Here is a 19,585-nt window from a genome sequence, read left to right on the forward strand (position 1 = left end):
TAAATATGGAGTACTACTTGGAACATTCATCTTTTTATTTTATTAAAGGAGGAACGTCTAATCTTCATCGAAATTTATTAAATATTTGATGGAATCCATACCTTTTTAATTTTTTTATACTATAAATAATAAAAGAAAAAAAATGCTTTTTCAATATTTCATAAACTATTAAAACCCTACCTTCAAACATAAATAACTATTTTGTCAATATATTTTAAAAACAAATTACTACAGTATATTTATACCAGATTAAAGTTGGACATAATGTTTCCTAATTTGATGTCCAGAAAATAATGTTATAGATATTGTTTACAATGTATAAGTTTGCCATCAGCTGGAATAGCTCAGTTGGTTAGAGCGTGTGGCTGTTAACCACAAGGTCGGAGGTTCAAGCCCTCCTTCTAGCGTGCTTACTCTTTTTTAATTGAAAAAAAAACAACTATTTTCTTTTATATTTATTTTAGTTCCCAAAGCACTCTTTCCAAAACAAAACAAAAAATTACATCCATCGTTCCTCCATTCTTTTACAAAAGATAACAAATTTAAGGATAAGTTCATTTTAACAAAAAAAAAAAAAAAGAAACAATTTAACAACACTTTATATTAAATAAATTTTCTACTTATTTTTTGGTTTCAAGTTTTTATCCAAAACACAAAATCACTTTTAGCACTTAAAAGAGATTTCCAATACTTTAAACTTGTCAATTATATAAATGATCACGTTCAGCAATATAAGATATTTATACGCACATCATTAATGAGAAATGAAGTTTCAAGTATCTTGGGTTTATGAGAGACTGAAGGGGATGTCACCTATCATATAATGTAAGGTGGATGAAATAGAAATTCGTTTTTAGAGTTTTAAGTGATACAAAGGTGCCACCAAAATTCAAAATGAGAAAATTGCAGAAATGAGGATATTATGATGGATGCATGAGCGTACATATTAGAAGAATAGTATTAGGAATCATGAGATAAAGGATAAAAAATGCCCTTAAACTATTCGAAATTGCTCATATATACCATTAAATTTTATTTCGGCTCAAAACTATCTTTCCCGTTATGCTATTGGGTCAAAAGTACCCTTCTTATTAACGGAAGTTGTTAAATACCACGTGGATGCATATGGACGTCACATTGCATGTCAATAGTATTCCACTGCCACGTAGACTAAATATGAATGACCAAAAATACCCTTAAACTATCTGAAATAGCTCATATATACCCTTAAACTTTATTTCGGCTCAAAACTACCCTTCTCGTTATACTATTGGGTCAAAAGTATCCTTCTTATTAACGAAAGTTGTTAAATGCCACATGGATGCATATTGATGTCACATTGCATGCCAATAGGATTCGACTGCCACGTAGACTAAATAGAAATGGTCAAAAATACCCTTAAACTATCCGAAATAGCTTATATTTACCCTTCAACTATATTTCGGCTCAAAGCTACCCTTCCCGTCAAACTATTGGATCAAAAGTACCCCTCTTATCAATAGAATTTGTTAAATGTCATGTGGATGTCATATTGCATGTTAATAAGGTTCCACTGCCACGTTGACTAAATCCCTAAATTCTAATTATTTTACCCCTCATTTCATTATTTCAGAAATGATATATTCACCCGTTCTCCCTCATTTTGCGGCTAGGGTTTCATAATTTTTTTCGTGGCTGGGTTTCAAAGTGGATATTCATGCTTGTAGGTTAGTAAATATTTTTTTCTTATTTTATTATGTTTACGATTTCAAAGCATGATAGTTAGGATTTCACAACTTTCCCTTAATTTCGCAGCTAAGGCTTCGTAGCTTTTTTGGGGGCTGAGTTTCGAAGTAGATATTCTAAGTTGTAGGTTAGTAAATATTTTTTCTTATTTTATTACGTTTACGTTTCAAAGTATGATAGATAGAATTTTACAACTTTCTCGTCATTTCGCGGCCAAGGTTTCATAACTTTCTTCGGAGCTGGGTTTCAAAGTGGATTTTCGTGGTTGTAAACACAATAAAGTAAGAAAAAAGTTTACTAACCTATAACCACGAATATCCACTTTGAAACCCAGCGACGAAGAAAATTGTGAAACCTTAGCCGCAAAATAAGGGAGAATGGGTGAAATCGTTTCTAGAAAATAATGAAATGAGGGAAAAATGAGTAATTAAGATTTAGGGATTTAATCAATGTACACATGTGGAATTTAACAACTTTCGCTAATAAGAATGTCACTTTTGACTCAATAGTTTGACGGGAAGGGTAGTTTTGAGCCGAAATATAGTTTAAGGATATATATGAGCTATTTTGGATAGTTTAAGGGTACTTTTGACCTTTTTCCTTTTAGTCTATGTGGCAGTGGAAATCTATTGGGGTGCCATGTGGCATTCATGTGGCATCCATATGGCATTTAACAATTTCCGTTAATTAGAAGGGCATTTTTGACCCAATGATTTGACGGAAAGGATAATTTTGAGCCAAAATATATAGTTTAAGGATAAATATAAACTATTTCAGATAGTATAAGGGTACATTTGACCATTTTCCGTATCTAGGATAATGTTGGAGTAGATTTGGTTGAGGATAAGATACGGAAAAAAAGCTAAAATAGTTCAGACATGTGTAGAGGAGAGGATAAGATACGGAAAAAAAGCTAAAATAGTTCAGACATGTGTAGAGGAGAGACATGAATAAGATACTCAACCTAACTCAACTCCAAAAGCTAACTCATGAAATGAGGATTTCTCAAGTTCACCTAAGCAAATCGCTACATTCTTCAACTAATGTGGGACGTTAATCCATTGCAACACCGTCCTTCATGATCGGGCCAAACTAAAGCGGGGATCAGGAGCTCAAATGAAAATGAACTTGACAGTATACCATATAAAAATATGAGCAATCACTTCATATCATTAAAAAGAACAAAATTAGACAATGTTAATTTATGAGAGTCATCGAAATGTTTCAGTTTGTGGTTATTGCCGTTGTCTTCCAAAATCAGCTATTAATCATCTCCCAACGATAGAATATCAACTAAACAAAACTATGCACATATTTGATGAAGTGACACTGATAGGACGAATAAACTTGATAAATGTCATATCACAAATACTTGCCCTAGCTATTGCATAACTTTTTTGAAGCTATTTTTTTTTTCCTTTTAGCATCTTTTGCCTCTAAAATACTTTATGGCCGGCTGATAAGAAGGATAATTTGGAAGTTCAGTGGATATTGGCATCAAGGAAAGGAGTGGCGTTATCTTTTTATTCTTTGAATCCCCTTAGAGGTTCATCTACATTTGAAGTAGTAAAATTGAAGTTTGTTAGTTGTAGAATATATGCCCAAGCTTTATAGCACACTAGTACTAAACATTCATTGTAACAATACCGTTGAATCTTTTTTTTTTATCCCATTCGGTGTCTGGAGTCCACATAATTAGTAGGTCCCTAATTAGTACTCCGATTATAGCCAGATCAAGCTCTGAGGGCCCATTTTGGGGGATGCTTCAAACAGGATTTTCTCCATACCCAAAGCCCGTTAAATCGTTATATCGTTATCATCACTTTTTAGTAGTTGTCATATTTTAGATTACTAATCTCACTGAATATTACATCAAGTGTAGTTTGTTAATGAAAAGAGGATTTTGATCATATTGTGTGGTGACTTGGGAATAAATAAATCAAAGAACATTAAAAGATTTCTGGCCCATAGATATCTGAGTGCGCTCTTGTATTGCACAAAGCAAGTTAATGTACCTAATTTTTAAAGCTATATATATTCACAATTAGTCTAGCAAATTTTAACATCAACATTACTTCACCATATAACATGTCGAATAGTAGTACTTCAAATTTTCTCTATTTTCGTTACGCAAGTTTCAAAAAGTCGATGTCTAAATCTAGGCCATCACTTCACCTATCAAAGGTAAAGCAAACGCCAAGCACAACATCTTTGGTTCATTTCAGTCCAAAATTGGAGGAAATGAAAAGAGTGTTTGACAAATTTGACACAAACAAAGATGGAAAAATCTCTAAAGAGGAATATAAATCGGCGATGAAGATGATGAGCAGTGGTGGAGGAAATACGAAATCTTATGAAGTTGATGATGCATTTCAGGCTGCAGATACTAATGGGGACGGTTTCATTAACTTTGACGAGTTCATGAGAGTGCAAAGTCTCGAAGGTGGTGTGAATTCAACTGATATTAAAAGCGCTTTCAAGGCGTTTGATTTGGATGGCGATGGTAAAATTAGTGCAGAGGAATTGTTGCAAGTTCAACGAATGTTGGGAGAAAAATGTAGCTTAGAGAGTTGCAAGAAAATGGTCAGAGGTGTTGATGCTAATGGGGATGGACTTATAGACATGGATGAATTCGTGACCATGATGACGCGTACCATGAAGCTCGTCTGAGAGTCGTTGTCTAAGTACACGAAAACAATGTAGTAATGTCATACAATAGCTGCAGATATATGTAGTCTCGATCCGTTTTCATACTGCAATAAAGTGTCCTATTTTCTATGTTTTAGTTTGTTATGCTGATTAAGGTTCAAAAAAGACATCCAAGAAATATATAGCGTTACAATTCTAGCACTAGATGTAATTGACTTATGTAATATTTCGATTTTGTTTTGAGATAGAAACGCGATAACTCATTTTCCAGGATATTAGGTTTGTGAGAAACCAAAAATAGTGATTCTGGTTGAGGGTGTACCAAATTGAAGCATTACATGGATTATGAATGTCATGCCACATGAAGACCCATGATCTAACGCCTTTAGGGTTGAGTTTGGTTGAAGTTCACTTCTTCACATGACCAATCTTGGCGTGCATTGGATGCTAGAGTCTCACATTAGTCGAGGAAACGAATTGATCAACAATTTTTCCTTCTCAAGCAAATCGAGCTGGCCAATTTGGAAATCGATTCATTAGGAAAGAATGTGTTGAGAACATAAATAAATAATAAGAGGTCGTTTGGTGTGAGGGATAAAAATAAATAGTAATGGGATAGAAAAATAATGATGGGATACGGTTTTTATATCTTGTTTGGTTGCCATGTTTGGGATAACTTATCCCACCATTTATATCATAGTGTATGTGATAAGCTATTCCAAGATAACTAACCTCAGGATAACTTGTCCTGGGATAACTTGTTCCCAACCAAACGATCTCTTAAAGTTTTACTCAATATAACAACTTTAGCTTTAAATGAGATGGTCACACACTTGATTTTTCTAACCGCTTAAGCTTTTAGATGAGATGATTACATACTTCAACATGATAAGTCGACTTGATTCTAAGATGAAGTTGCACTAATTGTGGTGAACCGGGATTGTATTCAAGAATATTTGTGTCTTTGTTCAAACTTTTTAAAATGCATTCTGGAAAGATTTCATTTTTACTTTACTTCCTACTAGTGGAATTAGAATAAAGTTTGTAGAATCACTATCATTTCAAATCTACAAATGAAAAATAAATAAATCATATTATTAGCTAGTGTGAATTGAATCGATTCATGTTGAAGTAAAGTCAAAAAGCAAAAGATGCCCATTAGATATTATAGCACTTGTAAAGTTGGTGCAAATTTAAGTGCCTATTATACAAAGGAAGTTGCAAGAACAGGGCATCACATTCTGTACAAGTTCAATTTTTTTTCTTTGTTAACTAACTAAAAGAGAAGGAACAAATGGCTATAATGAGTTGTTTCGAGGTTCCAGTGCAGCAGCCCGATAGGGATATGTCAGTACAAGAATTCAAGGTGTGGATTAAACAATTTGACATGGATCATGATAAGCGCATTAGCACTGAAGAATTAACAGAGGCACTTGAGAGTCTACACATGTGGTTTAGCTCATGGAAAGCTCGTCGTGTTATGAAGGATGCTGATGCTGATCATACAGGATTCATTGATAACAAGAAAGAAGTAGAGAAACTGGTCAAGTATGCACAACAACGTTTGCACATGAAAATCCATCAAAAAAGTTAATTACTGGTCAATGGTTACACACCCATCTTCTCACTGTATGCCATCTAGTTATTGTTTTTTTTTTTGTCTCCCTCAATCCATGATCTTAAGATTGAGGGGACTTTGGTTGTAATGTTGTTGCTATTTAGTTTTAAGTATTCTGTACGGAAATCATCTTTGTTAATTAATCAAATCAAAGGTAAAAGTAAAAGTAATTTTATAATAGATGTCACGCTTAAAAATACTACTTACTAGATAGATGAATTTAAACTTTGAAATCACAACTACACACACCCAAAACTCACTTATAAAGGACGAATTCTGTGGATTTATACACAAATCCTAGTAATTCATTAGTACTCGTGATAAAATAAGTCACTCATCGATTAGAATTTCGGTACGACCCAAATAAAAGAAATTTCAAAATTTGTATAGAAATCCTTATAGCAAAACCAAACAAGTTTTACCCACCAATTCGTTACTTAATGTTGGTCGGTAATTTTTTTTTTTACAAACTTCTTCTTGATGATTACGAAACTTAAATAGTAGTATTTCTGTAAATCTTCCGAAGTGGGCCTAGATATTGGGTTACACATCTCCACAGGATAATTTGGGTTAATATTGTGTTAGGCCCTTTCGATATGAAAAGACGGATAGTTAAGTTAGATAGAGTTGGGCTGAGTCGATCTATTTTGACGCTTCAATGCAAACTTCGATTTTTAAGTCAAAGTAAAATTTTGGGAAAATACCCAAGTACCCTCTCAACATATGCCCGAAATTCCAGAGACACAATTACATTATACTAAGGTCCTATTACCCCCTGAACTTATTTTATATGTAATTTTCAACCCCTTTTTAGCCTACGTGGCACTAGTTCGAAAAATAAAGTCAACCATTGTTGGGACCATAAGATAGTGCCACGTAAGCTAAAAAGGGGTAAAAAATTATTAATAAAATAAGTTCAGGGGGGTTATAGGACCTTAGTATAGTATAAGTGTGTCTCTGAGATTTCGGGCATAGGTTGAGGGGTACCTGGGCATTATCCCTAAAATTTTGGAAAAGTTATTCATATTTATTAATTATTTCTATAGATTAAAATAATTACATATCTCAAGTTGATACACATAGACACATACATTTTTGCTACCAGATATACTAAAATAGAGAGAAACACGAGTAAGAAGAGATCTTGATAGGGTTGGGAGTAAAATTCAGAAAATCAAAATACCAAACCAAATCGAGATTTTAGGTAATTTAGTATCTGTAATTATTAGGTATTGAGAGTAAAATCTTAGAAATACGATATTTGAGTTTGTGTTTGGTATGGCATATTTAATAAAGGTCATATATCAATAAGTTCATTATTTATTAGTAGAAGTTTGAAAAAAAAAGTTGAAGACTAAACATTAACAACCCAAATGCATATGTTATTTAGTGTGTCAGTTTGTTTTTCTTGATATCTTTTTACTTATTGATATTTTTTTATATCGTATCTCCACAAAGAAAAAATAAAAATAAACGAAGCAATTGTATTAATTTTGCAATAAAATCTACTTCAACTTCAATGCGATCTTTCTGAATATTGTAACACCTAGAGAGCTGATTATTTAGATTCATGCTAGTCAGGACGCGCCAAATACAAGTATTTGAAATCTAAAATCAGGTAAGATTTATAATACTATAAACTAACATGAATCTAATTACTCAAGTTTTAGTTAATCCACAAGGTGTTTAAGGGTTCCGATTTCCAAGCCTTTAAAATAGTTGAAAATTGAGCAAATATAATAGGCCTTTTGTTAATTATTTAGTTCATATATGTTCCTAACTAGGTTCAATACTTGATCCAAATGTATTGTTAATTTAACAAGAGCCCTCAATTAATCAAATTATCTTTCTAAAAATGGTCAAATATTCCCTTACTAAAGTATTCTAAATTAAGCAATATGTCTTTAGCTTCTATCTAACTCGCACACATACCAAAATTTTTCCATCGAAACTTTATTGCAATAGAGAATGGAAAAAATGGTGAATAGCTCGAGGAACTCTCAAGTTACATGAGTTGTAAATCCATTGTGTACTTTAAGTAGCTTTTTATTTTAGTGATCTATATATGGAGGTGTAGTCGTATTAATTAGCTTTAGGTGTTAGTCAATCCACTTTACTTTTGACTCCTCATGTCTTAGTTCAAAAGCTAGATAGTATATCTGCAAAAGCTGTTGATCTTATTATTATAAACACCATGTGGATTTCGAAGTCGGACACCACTTGACCAGAAGAATATGTTTGTCTAGTATTCTCACCGCGGTGATAGAGTCAAAATATTTAATAAAAAGACAAAAATTTATAGAGATAAATATACAAAGTAATCAAACGAGTTTTAATAACTATTATTTATATATAAAATAATAATTTTAATCACATACAAACAGTCACAAACAAATTCACAATTTAAAGATTGGGGTGCACCACGGCATGGTGGGCAATAGTAGCAGCTCCAACCAACTCAGCTAGGTGAAGTTTTATTTAATGAAGTGCAAGATTATTTATATAATTTTTACTTAAGGTCTCTCTCTCTCTCTATATATATATATATATATATTATTTTGAAAAGTTATCAGGTGCATGTGCATCCTCACTGATCAATGTAGGTTCGCCTCTGTAAATAGTGTGCTCCGCCCCAGTTCCCGGTTGCACTTTTTACTTATTAGAAGGTTGGGGGTTAGAAAAAAGGTGGAGGTAAAATTTTAATTATTGAGTTCTTTAAAGTTGTTACGGTTTAAATTATTAGTTTCATTTCTAAACTATTGATATCTTCAAAAATATCAATTAACTTGACTAACTGAACTTAGATACACCTTAATCTTACAACTTAAGTAAAATACATCTCTAAATTCTCGCAAAGTTTAGAGGTGTTTTCAATACTTCTCTAGTTTTTTTACTAAGAGTCTCATGCTCCTACAAGAGCTTGAGATCCCACTTGTCATGTCACGTGACAGATTGTTTAGTTAGTCAAGCAACATAGTGTTTTTAAAGTTGTCAATAGTTCAGAGATGAAATTAATAAATCAAGTTCAGGAGTATTTTCAATATTTCTTTTAATAATTTGTGTATAATCTATGGATCTTTAATATAAATACTCTAAATATTTTAATTTATTTGACATATTTTTAATTTCTTTTAGTCCATTAATAAGGAATTTTTTAAAACAAATCTTTGATTTCAACTTTAGTCATAACAGTAAATGACATTTTAATATATATATAAAAATCTCTAATTTCAAATCAAAAAATTCAATCATTTTTTTTTTTACTTTTTTTAAACGATTCTCGAGCTAAAATAGGTCAATCAAATTTAAAAAATATATATATTTGAGCCAAAACAACTTTAAACTTTGTTCGAATTCGTAATTGAAGCATTAACTCTGCATGCCTCTAGGACCTAGGTTCGAATCTACTTTGTTAAAAGAAAAAGGTTGCATGGAAGAATCAAACCAATGACACATCTTAGAAAAATAAGGATCAACTAAAACCAACACATAAAAGCACTTTCCATGACCAAAAATAAATAACATATACCTAACGAAAAAGGATAAAAAATATCCTTAAATTATCTGAAATAGTTTATATATATCCTTAAACTATATTTTGGCTCAAAACTATTCTTTCCATCAAACTATTGGGTCAAAAATGTCCTTCTAATTAACGAAAATTGTTAAATGCCACGTGGATGCCACATGACACCCCAATAGATTTCCACTGCCACATAGAATAAAAAGAAAAGGGTCAAAAGTATCCTTAAACTATCTGAAATAGCTCATATTTACCCTTAAACTATATTTCGGCTCAAAACTACCCTTTCCGTCAAACTATTCTGTTAAAAGTGACATTCTTCTTAGTGGAAGTTGTTAAATTCCACATGTGCCACGTTGACTAAATCCCTAAATCTTAATTACTTATTTTCCCCTCATTTCATTATTTTCCATAAACGATTCACCCCTTCTCCCTCATTTCGCGGCTAAGGTTTCATAGTTTTCTTCGCCGCTGGGTTTCAAAGTTGACATTCGTGGTTATAGGTTAGTAAATGTTTTTCTGATTTATTGTGTTTACAACCACGAATATCCACTTCGAAACTCATTACCTAAGAAAGTTATGAAACCTTGGCCGCAAAACGACGGGAAAGTTGTGAAATTCTATCTATCATACTTTGAAATCGTAACTGTAATAAAATAAGAAAAAATATTTACTAACGTACAACCATGAATATCCACTTTGAAACTCAGCCTTGAAGAAAACTACGAAGCCTTAGCTGCGAAATTAGGGGAAAGTTGTGAAATCCTAACTATCATGCTTTGAAATCGTAAACATAATAAAATAAGAAAAAATATTTACTAACCTAGAAGTATGAATATCCACTTTGAAACCCAGCCACGAAGAAAAGTATGAAACCCTAGCCGCGAAATGAGGGAGAACGGGTGAATATATCATTTTTGAAATAATGAAATGAGGGGGGAAGTAATTAGGATTTAGGGATTTAGTATATGTGGCAGTAGAACCTTATTGACATGCAACGTGTCATCTACATGGCATTTAACAAATTCTGTTAATAAAAAAGGTACTTTTGATCTAATATTTTGACGGAAAGGGTAATTTTGAGCCGAAATATAGTTTAAGGATATATATGAACTATTTTGGATAGTTTAAGGGTATTTTTAATCCTTTGTATTTAGTCTACGTGGCAGTGGAATCCTATTGACATGCAATGTGACATCCATATGGCATCCACGTGGCATTTAACAACTTTCGTTAATAAGAAGGGTACTTTTGACTCAATAATATGACAGGAAGGGTAGTTTTAAGCCGAAATAAAGTTTAAGGTATATTTGAGCTATTTCGAATAGTTTAAGAATATTTTTGAGCCTTTCCGCATACATAATACATAAATAAGATCCTTCAGTTGACGATAGCAAGCAATTATGACCTTTTATATTGAATGTGCATAAGTAGATACTTAAATTTGTAAAAATTAAACAAATAGACACATCCGTCCTACATGACACCCTATATGAAAATTTTGTGTCCTACGTTGCTTCCTATATGTGTTACGTCATGTAGGACACGTATATTTACTTATTTACTGTAATTTTTAAACAAATTTAAATGTCTACTTATACGTTCCTTCTCTTGTAAATTTTGGGAGTGCTCTACATTTTCTTGTTAGTCTATTTACTAAACCTCCTATTACCTATCGTCATATTCAAGTCCCCTGGATCATCAATTTTATTTATACGATTGGAATTCAATTTTCTAATAGAAGATTATCATAATGATTTGTCTATAAGCTCACTACTATGAATGTTTTTTTAGTTCATTTTTTTTGTTAAAAAGATATATTTATATATTAACTCAAATTAAATATCATATTAGTTAGGAGAAACAGAGTATCAGTCAACACCGTTAAAATTATAAAAAAAAATCTTTTTTATGCCGCCTCTGTTATATAGGGGACCTAGTTTAATAGGTCAAAGGAGTTGCACTTAAGAGATTGACGATAACGTGGTCCCTTCTTGAGTATTATATTATTAGCGATCAATATGTGTTCTGCTCCACTAGTAAGAGTACTTAATTCTTAATGACAAGTTTCGAATTCAAATTTTGTATATGAAACTTTTTTTTGTAAAGAACATTATTTTTTAAAGAATCCTACAATGCGTGATTTTAATTTAATTGAAGCTTCAATGAGCTTCGAGAACCAAATGAGAAATCGAAAAGAAAATAATTATTAGCCAGCTCATTCAGTGTTAATACATACAAATCCTATTCAAATACAAGTCCAGTAGTACTTACTGCACCTTCTCTGCGGTCGACGTGGCTGCATTCACTGCACTTTGAATGTAAGCCCCCTCTCTCTTTTGCTTAAAATAAAGCATTTAAAACATTACAAACTAATGGCCCATCTCCTTTAATATAATGACTCACTATTGTTTTGGTTTCTTCATTGCCAACCAAATGCAAACTGACAATTTACCCCTGCTTCTACCTTTCTTCCATTTTTCAATCTTTGGTTTCCTGTCCACACATTTTAACTTTTTATATAGAATCCATTACATATTGATTTTTAGTTACCATGTGAATTTTCTGTAGTCATTGCATTATGTTCAGGTCTATCCTCATATACCTGCATAATGTTATGTTCTGATTAGTTTACACGCATCTCAATTAATTTAATAAGATATCTATCATCTACTGCAAAAGCAATAGGTTTTAACTAATTTTATCCATAAAAGCTATAACAAATAAAAAAAATCACCTAGTAATATTTTTGTTAAAACGTAGAAACTGATCACTTCCTAAATCTTCATTCTTCTAGCTTAACTTAACCTTCTAACTGCTTTTAAAATGTACAACTCAACTAAATCTAACACTCTCCTCAAGTTGGGAATGAAAAAATGTTTTTCATTAGGAAGTATTAATGCCATGTTGCTGGTTAAAGACTATGTCATTTATATGGGAGTGAAATGATTGAAAATACCTTTGAACTTATGCAGATTAGTTGTTTCATTTTCGCAAATATTCCCCGACTATTGACTTCCTTAACTAAAAATACTCTTCTACTAGACTAACTAATTTTAGATATGCCCCGATACACCTTGATCTGTCACATCATGACATAGCAAGTGGTTTCAAGCTCTCGTAGGAACACGATTAAAACAAAACCGATAAAAGTGTTGAAAACACTCCAAAATTCGGTAAGAATTCAGAGGTTTATTCCACTCATGTTGCAAGATTGGGATGTACTTAAGTTCAGTTAAAAAAAGGCCAAATAGGTTATGAACTCTAATAATTAGTCAAGTAAATGAATGTTTTTAACGCTGTCAATAGTTCAAGAATAAAATTAATAATTTGACCTCATTTTGTAAAAAAAAAATTCATGTATTTTTTCGAGATATAACTAGACACTATTTTGAGTCAGCAAATTTCAAGAAAATGTGACTGATTTTCTACATATTATGCAATAATTTCCTTGTCCCATGAAGCTCTAGTATATACTACACAGTGGATGGGCGTTTTAAAAAATAAAAAAATGGGAGCATCACCATAGGCCAAAAAGAAGGAATTTAGGTGTGGAATGCACGGAGCACAAAAAATATAACGATATTGTCCATCTGATAATAAACTTTGAAGAGGGGCATCAAAAGGACAAGAAAATGAAAGAGTCCAACAAATGGGACTATGATTAATTTAATACATTATCAAGTGACAAACAGGCTTCAGATTCTATTAAAGATTTATTCGTCAGACTATTATATGTCACGCCAAAATATAATAGTAAAAAGAAAATTATTATTATTATTATTATGAAACCCAAACATATAGTCAAAAGACATATCCCTCAATATTATTTGAACCAAAAATAAAAAAAAAAAGACTTGTAGTAGAACTCTTCCCGCTCCCCCTGACAATATAAATACAAACATATACAGTTGTTTGGAACAGGGGGGAGGGGTCCCTTTTCGAATTTATTGGAGGAATCAGGAGTAGCTAACACCCAAGGGGTCGTTCGTTTTTGATAAAGTGTATTAGAAAAAATAATATTTTATTTTATATATTAAATTTATCGAATTATGTATCAAATTATAAATTTATTATTTCATTAGTAAAATGATTTTAGTGTTAAAAGTTTTCAAAAGAAATTTTTAAATTTTGAATCTATCTTTTAATGATACACAGTAAAAAAAAATGTGTTTACAATATGAGTGTAATTTAATATGTGAATCCATAAGTTACTTCATTTTTTTTTCAAAGTTATTACCCCGTCATGGAACTTTCAGGTTAAAGCTAAATTCGTATGCTAATGAGGAAAATTATCTCTGATTTACGGATCAATCAAGTAAGATAAAAGATATAGAGTTCGGTTGGAAGAAAAGATCAAAATAGTCCCTCACCTTTGTGTTAAGGCTCAAAGTGATCATTCAGTTTTCACATGGAGCTTTAATAGTCCTTATGTTTGCAATATTGGTGTACTTTTGGTTCTCCTCCAAAATTTTATCTATTTTTTAGCATTGATTTTATCCATAACCTATGTATGAGAAGTTCAATCGTCATTTTATATATTTAGTAGAAATAACAACTCCATATGAAAGAATGTGAGAAGAAAAACACTTTGTTTTGTTTAGTAGAAATTGTATTGCTGGTAAAGTCGAGAGGATTATCACGATAATTTCACGTTCAATTGTACAAAAGACGATTGGGCATTCATTACATAAAATTTTGGACAAAATTAATGTTAAAAAATAGGCAAAATTTTAGGATAGGACCAAAAGTGCACCGATATAGAAAACATGAGGAACTATTAATGCTCCATGTGAAAATTCAAGGATAACTTTGAGCCTTAACCCAAAGGTGAGAGACTATTTTAAGTCTTTCCTCAGTTCGGTTGGTACGCAAGATGAGATAAGCAAAGATATTTTATGAGATTATTTTATTTTACTTTCTATATGAGATAGTAATCTCATTATTTTAGTATAAACAATGAAATAAAATAATCACTACATAAGCAAATTTCTCAAATTAAATATAAATAAAGTTAATATCAAATTCTATTTTCACTATTCTATTTTGAAACAATACTTTTAATTTTATATTTTCCTTATAAATACTACCATAATAGACATTTTTTCATAAAGTGTTCATTAAGACCTTTTTTACCAAACACAATAAGGAGCGCTTTATTCTCAACAATTCAAATTTAATCAGATTTCAATGTGAGTATTCAATATCATATAAAAAAAAATAGAAAACTCGAGTTCTAAGCCAAATTTGACATGCTATTAGAATAAGTCTAATTGATGTATTTTCGAACCAATTAAGGGGTTGAAAAATATCCCCATACATAAAGGGAGCAGAGAATATGCTCCAATGAAAAAGTTCCACATCAGTGCGAGATGAAATCTCTCTACTTGTTATAAAAGCTTCCTATGAGCTAGTTCTGGAGTGTGAGATATTACTACCGAAAAAGAAAAAGAAACCAATATGACATTTAGTTGGAAATCGAGTCAGCAGAAGTACCTTATGTAGGTGTGAAAGAGGGACTCAGTGTGGATGTCATGCTTAGACATTATGTACAACCAAAACTCAGCCGACCACAAAGGTTTTGGGACTCCTATGAGTCCTCGAATCTCATTTTCAAATGATTTTGTCGATTCATCATCTAATACTCAACTTCATCATCAAATGATGAGAACCTATAGGGATGCCCCTGTTTCCTCTGACTTTGAATTCAATGTCACTAATTATTCCATGATCACTGCTGACCAACTCTTTTCCAAAGGTAAATTGTTGCCTTTCAAAGATACTTCTTCCTCTAAAAAAACTACTCTTAGAGATGAACTTCTTCATGAAGATAAAGATGATGATGTTTTTTCATCTAGGCCCCCTAAAAGTTCTACTAGGTGGAAAGGACTTTTAGGTCTTAAGAAATCTCACATTGGCTCCAAAAAAAATGACAACAACAATCAACCCTCGTCAGGAAAGAGGTCAAACGTAGTTCATGAAGATATGGTTCATCGAACCAACAATTCACAGGTACCTACCATTCATTCCAAATTAGTAGTAATACTACTCACTTTTTTTTTCATTCCAAATAAATTTAACAAGATAGGTTATTTTCCTATGGTATTTGCAGGAACCATATAATGGGGCTGGTGGAGGATCTAGTAGTAAAGATGTGGAGTTTCGTTTTAATTAACATTGTATCAAGAGGCACTATTGGATACTTGCTTCTAATTTTAGTTATTAATGTGTTTAGTGTACAAGTAATTGGGAAGTTTTTTGTTGTATTTTGCCATGAGAGATTGTTGATGTTTTTTTCAATAGATAGTATTCTGTTCAACATATTCATGTTATGTCTTCTTTTTTTTGTTTTTGCATTAAATCATCTAAGTGCTTCAGCATTGTATAGGGCCCTGGCCACGGCCCCCATTATGTTTTCCTCCCCTTCTCAATGAATTATTAAGTTAATTCTACACTTGAGATGCCACAATCTTTGATGGCTTCTCTTACTCAAGGTTGTCTTCACCCTTCTTCATTCATGCTCGTGAATACCATCTAATCAAGTTTTTATTTTTTTTTCTTAAATATGAATGCTAACCAGATTCCTCATGCCATATTCGAGGTCAATAAAATTTTTCAGAGAGTGAGTTTCTGATCATAATGACCATCTAAAGTTGAATTTCTAGTTGTAGTTTTTAGTTTGGGTGCCAATAGTAGCATAGTTGCTTAGTCGTTCTTCCTCTTGCATATTACAATATAGGTGTTTTGAATATTACGCTGCATTTGTTTAACTTAAACTTTACACGTCATTTAGAAAAGAGAAAGTACTGCAAATATTTTTAAAATAAATTGATTTTTTCCCATTTTTTAATTAAAAGAATTAAACTTAAAATGGTAAAAATGTTCAAAAAAAGATAAAATAATATAGTGTGAAATATGTTATTTTACTATTCGAATCAAAATTTTCTGGCCGATATCTACCTAGTGGGGAATCCTATTAGAGGAGGGTTGTGCTTGTAAATAGGTCAAAGTATTCATTAAGTAGTAATTTATATGTTATCTTTTTTAATAAATAGTTGGATCATAATATTTGTCATTTAATAAAATTTATGTATAAGTTAACATATTTTTTCTATTATACATTTGATAGAGTAGTTAATTCATCTTAAAAATATATTTATCATTTATTATAAAGTTGACTCAAAAAAACATTAAATAAGAATATAAGAATAAAACTATCTTTTTTTCTTAATAAAATTGCAAAGTAAAAAATATAACCTATGAAAATAAGGTTTAAGCGTGGAGACATTAACTGATAAAGTTGAATAATGAATTGAATATCTTAGTTTTATTTATGAGATAAGAGAGTAGTTGGTGCATTGGGGAACCAAAAACATAAACTCCGTTGGTAGATTGAATTGTACAACAGTAACTGACTGACACACACATTTATTAATAATTATATATATAATTGGGAGAAGCAAATTCATAACGACCACGAAAGCGAACCAAATTTATTGCACCACTTTTAATGCAAAAAAGGAACTAGCTAACGAAAGTGATACTTTGGATCAAAGCATCTCAAATTCTCCAACATTCCTCTCATACAAACTCTATCCTCTCCGTTCCTCTTAACAAAACCAAACCAGGTTTAAAGTCTGTTTGAATCGAAATAATTAAGTGTCATGTGAAAACTAATAAAGTAAATTTTAAAAGATCATGAATAAGAAGTCAAATGAGAAATATATTAAAAGACATAAATATTTAATATAATTCAATCTATCTATCTATGTTTGCAAGAAATGGTGAGTAATCTATTATATAAAAAAAACTACACAATCATAAATTTAATGAAGGGTATCTAGAAATTATACACGAATACATTTTTTCTTTTGACTGAATGAGTGCATTAGAAATTTTAAAATTAACTACGTAATATACATAATTTTTTTTGAAAAAAATATGTAATATACATGAAAATATTTGGAAAAAAAAAAGAGGAAATAATTTGAAATAGAAATTTTAAAAATTAAACTACGTAATATACAAGATTTTTTTTCGAAAAAAAGTATGTTAATACATGAAAAAAAGAGGAAAAAAATGAAAGGTGCCCTAGAAATTTTAAAAATTTAACTACGTAATATACATGAAAGTTTTTGAAAAAAAAAATGTAATGTACATGAAAATTTTTGAAAAAAAAGAGGTCTTAAATTGTTGTTAGCGAGATTTGAATTCACAAACTTATAAAAGTTTGACTCTTTCAAGGCACCTTAAATAACTATGCTACGATACCTTGTTATGTTAGGGTGTCCAAAATACGTTATTTAACCATTTTATATAATATTTTACCTATATATACGATATAATTTCCCGACGAAGAGTGTCCAATTGGACACCCTAGAAGGTATGTAGCTACGCCCCTGTACACAATATCGAGAGAAATAATTTAACACAATTCACTCGAATAAAGAGAAGTTTACACAAGTGTTAAGCTAACACTTGTGTCTCACAAATTAAAAGAAAAAAATTCTATTAATAAAGTCATAACATTTTCCTACAAGATAAAGATTAGCGAAATAGGGCAAATACCCTATAAATTTTAAATTTTTTTCTTCAAGTATTAATTTGATGTGAACAAATTTGATATAATTTTGAAAAAATGATTTTCAATGAGTCAATTTTATAGAGAAATTTCACTTTCACATAAAAATTTATTTTTCCTTTTAAAAAAAACTAAATAAAATGAATGTCCAAAAAAATAGTTACAAAATTATTTTAATATTCAAACTTTAAAATCTATAGTCAAAAGAACCTAATAAATGTTCATAATTTTGTTGGTTTCTTGTACTCGATCACTATATTTCCACAACTATATTGCCTCGTGTTCAAAACTACATAAGTTAAGTATTAGTAGTTGTCAAATTTAAATTTCTAAATCATAAAAAATAGAGTTCATTTACTAAAAATAATTTTTTGATAAATATTTATTTTAAATATAGATAGGTCAAAGTCAACCTGAGCTAAGTAATGAAAAGAGGGAGGTAAGTGCTTACCAATCTGAACTATTTTGGACAAAAGTAAAATTAAAGGCATTTAATATTAGAGTTACACCTATCTATACTATATCCATGTCTGGTCAAACCCCTCCCACTGCTTTTGTCTTTTACATTGACTCCTTTTATTGGGTGCTTAACTGCAATACTCCAATTTACTTTAATTTCATCACTACTATTTTACTCATTTTCCATCATTTGTCTAATCTTTTCACAAGATGATGAACAGATTGAGCACTTACCGACACAAGAGAAATAAAGGTAATGAATCTTGAAAGATGTTAATATACTCAATCGAATGAACATGATTCCCAAATGAGTATGGTATTGAGGCTTGAGTCCTCATGTGTGAACTTAACGGTAATTGTTAATGAAATAGTACTTGTTGTTGCTACATGTTGAGTATCATAGTTGATTTTATGATATTACTTGGTATATATCGATTTCTATTTTGAGTTGGCCGATGATATCTACTCAGTACCCGTGTTTTGTACTGACCCCTACTTTTATGTTTTCTTCTTGTTTATTTGTGGAGTGCAGCAAACGTACCATCATCTTCAACTCAACCGCAATTCTAGCCAGTCTTCGTCACATCGGATCTTCAGGGTGAGCTAATGCTTCTAGCTTGGACTGGATCTTCTTCCTCATGTCTTGATGCCTTGAAGTTCCGGCATGGACTAGCTTTTATTTGTTTTAGTTTCTTAGAATACTCTTAGTTTAGTAATTTGGTCATAGATGTTCTTGTGGTGATGACTTCCAGATTTTGGGGATAATAATAGTTATTGATTTTATTAATGAGTTTGAGTCTTCCGCATTATTTACTGTTGATATTATATTGAAATGTTAGAGTTTAGATTGGTTGGTTCGCTCATATTGAGGGTAAGTGTGGGTGCCAGTCGCGGCCCGAATTTGGGTCGTGACAAACTTGGTATCAGAGCATTAGGTTCGTTGGTCTCATCACACAAGAACGAGTCTAGTAGAGTCTTAAGGAACGGTAGGGGGACGCCTTTACTTTTCTTTGAGAGGCTATAAGACTTT

General features: G+C 31.3%; 1 protein-coding gene, 1 long non-coding RNA gene and 1 other non-coding gene across 3 annotated transcripts; all 3 read left to right on the forward strand.

Annotated features, from left to right (window-relative positions):
- The first annotated feature begins 333 nt into the window (after positions 1-333).
- Positions 334-407, forward strand: TRNAN-GUU (transfer RNA asparagine (anticodon GUU)). The gene has a single exon. It is a non-coding gene; the product is annotated as a tRNA-Asn (tRNA).
- A 3,406-nt stretch (positions 408-3,813) lies between these two features.
- On the forward strand, positions 3,814-4,395 carry LOC101266296 (calmodulin-like protein 30). Its single transcript, XM_004233390.5, has one exon. It carries the CDS (start codon positions 3,814-3,816, stop codon positions 4,393-4,395), a length of 582 nt encoding a protein of 193 aa, XP_004233438.1.
- An 8,582-nt stretch (positions 4,396-12,977) lies between these two features.
- Positions 12,978-15,532, forward strand: LOC138341745 (uncharacterized). The gene is made up of 2 exons (XR_011214624.1): positions 12,978-15,273; positions 15,374-15,532. It is a non-coding gene; the product is annotated as an uncharacterized lncRNA (long non-coding RNA).
- The last annotated feature ends 4,053 nt before the right edge of the window (positions 15,533-19,585 follow it).

The sequence above is a fragment of the Solanum lycopersicum genome, chromosome 2 (assembly GCF_036512215.1).
Source record: "Solanum lycopersicum chromosome 2, SLM_r2.1".
NCBI classification, from domain to species: Eukaryota; Viridiplantae; Streptophyta; class Magnoliopsida; order Solanales; family Solanaceae; genus Solanum; species Solanum lycopersicum.